At 39.6% G+C, this 1,934-nt stretch overlaps 1 protein-coding gene across 1 annotated transcript; it reads left to right on the top strand.

The window, feature by feature from the left end:
• The first annotated feature begins 690 nt into the window (after positions 1–690).
• Positions 691–1,366, top strand: LOC116167255 (larval cuticle protein A2B-like). Its single transcript, XM_031482571.1, has 2 exons — positions 691–711; positions 770–1,366. The coding sequence occupies exons 1-2, from the start codon at positions 700–702 to the stop codon at positions 1,358–1,360; spliced, it is 603 nt and encodes a 200-aa protein (XP_031338431.1). The 5' UTR covers positions 691–699; the 3' UTR covers positions 1,361–1,366.
• The last annotated feature ends 568 nt before the right edge of the window (positions 1,367–1,934 follow it).

Raw genomic sequence — 1,934 nt, 5'->3', positions numbered from 1 at the left:
ATACTTTGATATTTGACACAATAAAAAGTAATTGCCGAATACAAATGTTTTAGAGAGCTGAAAGATAATTTTGAAATTTTTGTTTTTTTTTCAATAGTCCTGAAAATAGTGCAGGTATGATGATTTTTCGAAAAAGAAATGAACGGCAATAACTTCGAACCGGGGCACCAAATCAAAAATTGGAACTAAGAAAAGTTGTCTGTTTTAATCAGTGCTAACTGCCGTTTTCAGGTGTAACGACTTAGTATTAACACCCTGTACAGACATTCCACATTTGATATTAAACACTTCTATAACAATTTCCAATACACAAAAAATGAAGGAGGCACAGGGAGTTTTTAACAAAAAATTCTTGTTCGAAGTCTGACATTCAAATCTCTTTCAACATGACACGTCATGGGGTATATCTTCAATGTGTGATGTAACCAATCCAAATACACGAAACGAACCACAATACTGAATCGCTTTTACGAATTATATACTCGTATTATATTGATCTAATTGTGATACAGAAAGAAAATTAATTTTATGCAGGTTGTCCTTAAACGTGTTCACTTATAGATTCACTTCAATTTCTCAACGTAATTTATATTCAAACGATGAGCTATACGTTATGAAACCCAAAATAAGTATAAAAGGACATCGCACATTGAATCGTTATCAGTTCATCGCTTGCAGTCTTTAGTGAACCAGGAAGACATGGAATTTCAGGTTGGTATTGTGAAGTTAGTGCGCGTCTTTAGTGATTTTAATCTTAATTTTTGTGTAGTTTATGGTTTTATTCTCCGCCTTGGTGGCATTAAGCGGCGCACACCCATCAGGCGTGATCGCACCAGTCGCAGCTCCGGTAGTCGCGGCGAAATTAGCGGATTTGGAATTTGACCCAAATCCTCAATATGCGTTTGCTTACGACGTACATGACGCTTTAACTGGAGACTCAAAGAGTCAATCAGAAACCCGCAATGGTGGACTAGTCCAAGGAAGGTACACCGTTGCTGATCCCGATGGAAGCCAAAGAATTGTTGATTACACCGCAGATCCTGTTAACGGATTTAACGCGGTCGTTAACAAGGTACCGCAAGTAGTTGCGCCAATCGTTGCAAGAGCACCACCCGTGGTTGCTGCACCTGCGAGGGTGGTTGCTGCAGCTCCAGCGCCGTTAGTAGCCGCCCCTGCTCCAGTCGCCCCTGTGGTAGCCGCGCCACATGCTCCACTTGTAGCACCAGCTCGAGTTGCTTATGCAGCTGCACCCGCACACGCTTATACAGCCGCACTGACTGCACCTTTAGCTGCAGCCCCAATAGTATCACCTTATTCTATTGCTAGGGTGGCTTACGCTTCCCCTTACGCAGTTTATTAATTTCCATACCATAAAACTGTATATATGTAAATAATAGACGTGCACGTACTGTGTACTAATAAATAATGAACTTATAAGGTTTAATTTGCTTGCACTCATACCTTTAAGACACTTCTACCACAGAGGAAGCTCCAGAAATTGACTTACCTGAAACAAAAAAAAAGACATCAATAAGGACACTTGCAGTAAGGTACACAAAGCCTTCGCTACCATTTAAAAATAAGTCAGGTCGTTGATATTTACGCAAGAACAGTGCTATCCGACCTTAACATTTAAAAATTAATTGCAAAAAGTTAAATTGCCCGCCTCAATGCAAAAAAACTAGTTTAGATTCAAAATGTACCCATGTATAAATTTGTGTTCGATTACGCAAGTAAATATAGCTCGCCTGCATTTAATTATGTGAAGAGGTGCATTAAATACGAAATATTGGATATAAATTCTCGCTTGCACTACTCTAATCAAATCCCTTATTACCGGGAGGTACTAAACTTAATTAAAGTTTCCGCGCCATAGTATCAACACGTTCTTTCGAGAGTAGGGGGTGAATTCTGTCGCTGCACAACGACGAAAA

This window comes from Photinus pyralis, unplaced genomic scaffold, assembly GCF_008802855.1.
Source record: "Photinus pyralis isolate 1611_PpyrPB1 unplaced genomic scaffold, Ppyr1.3 Ppyr1.4_LG3b, whole genome shotgun sequence".
In the NCBI taxonomy this organism is placed as follows: domain Eukaryota; kingdom Metazoa; phylum Arthropoda; class Insecta; order Coleoptera; family Lampyridae; genus Photinus; species Photinus pyralis.
This window is presented reverse-complemented; position numbering and strand designations above follow the sequence as displayed.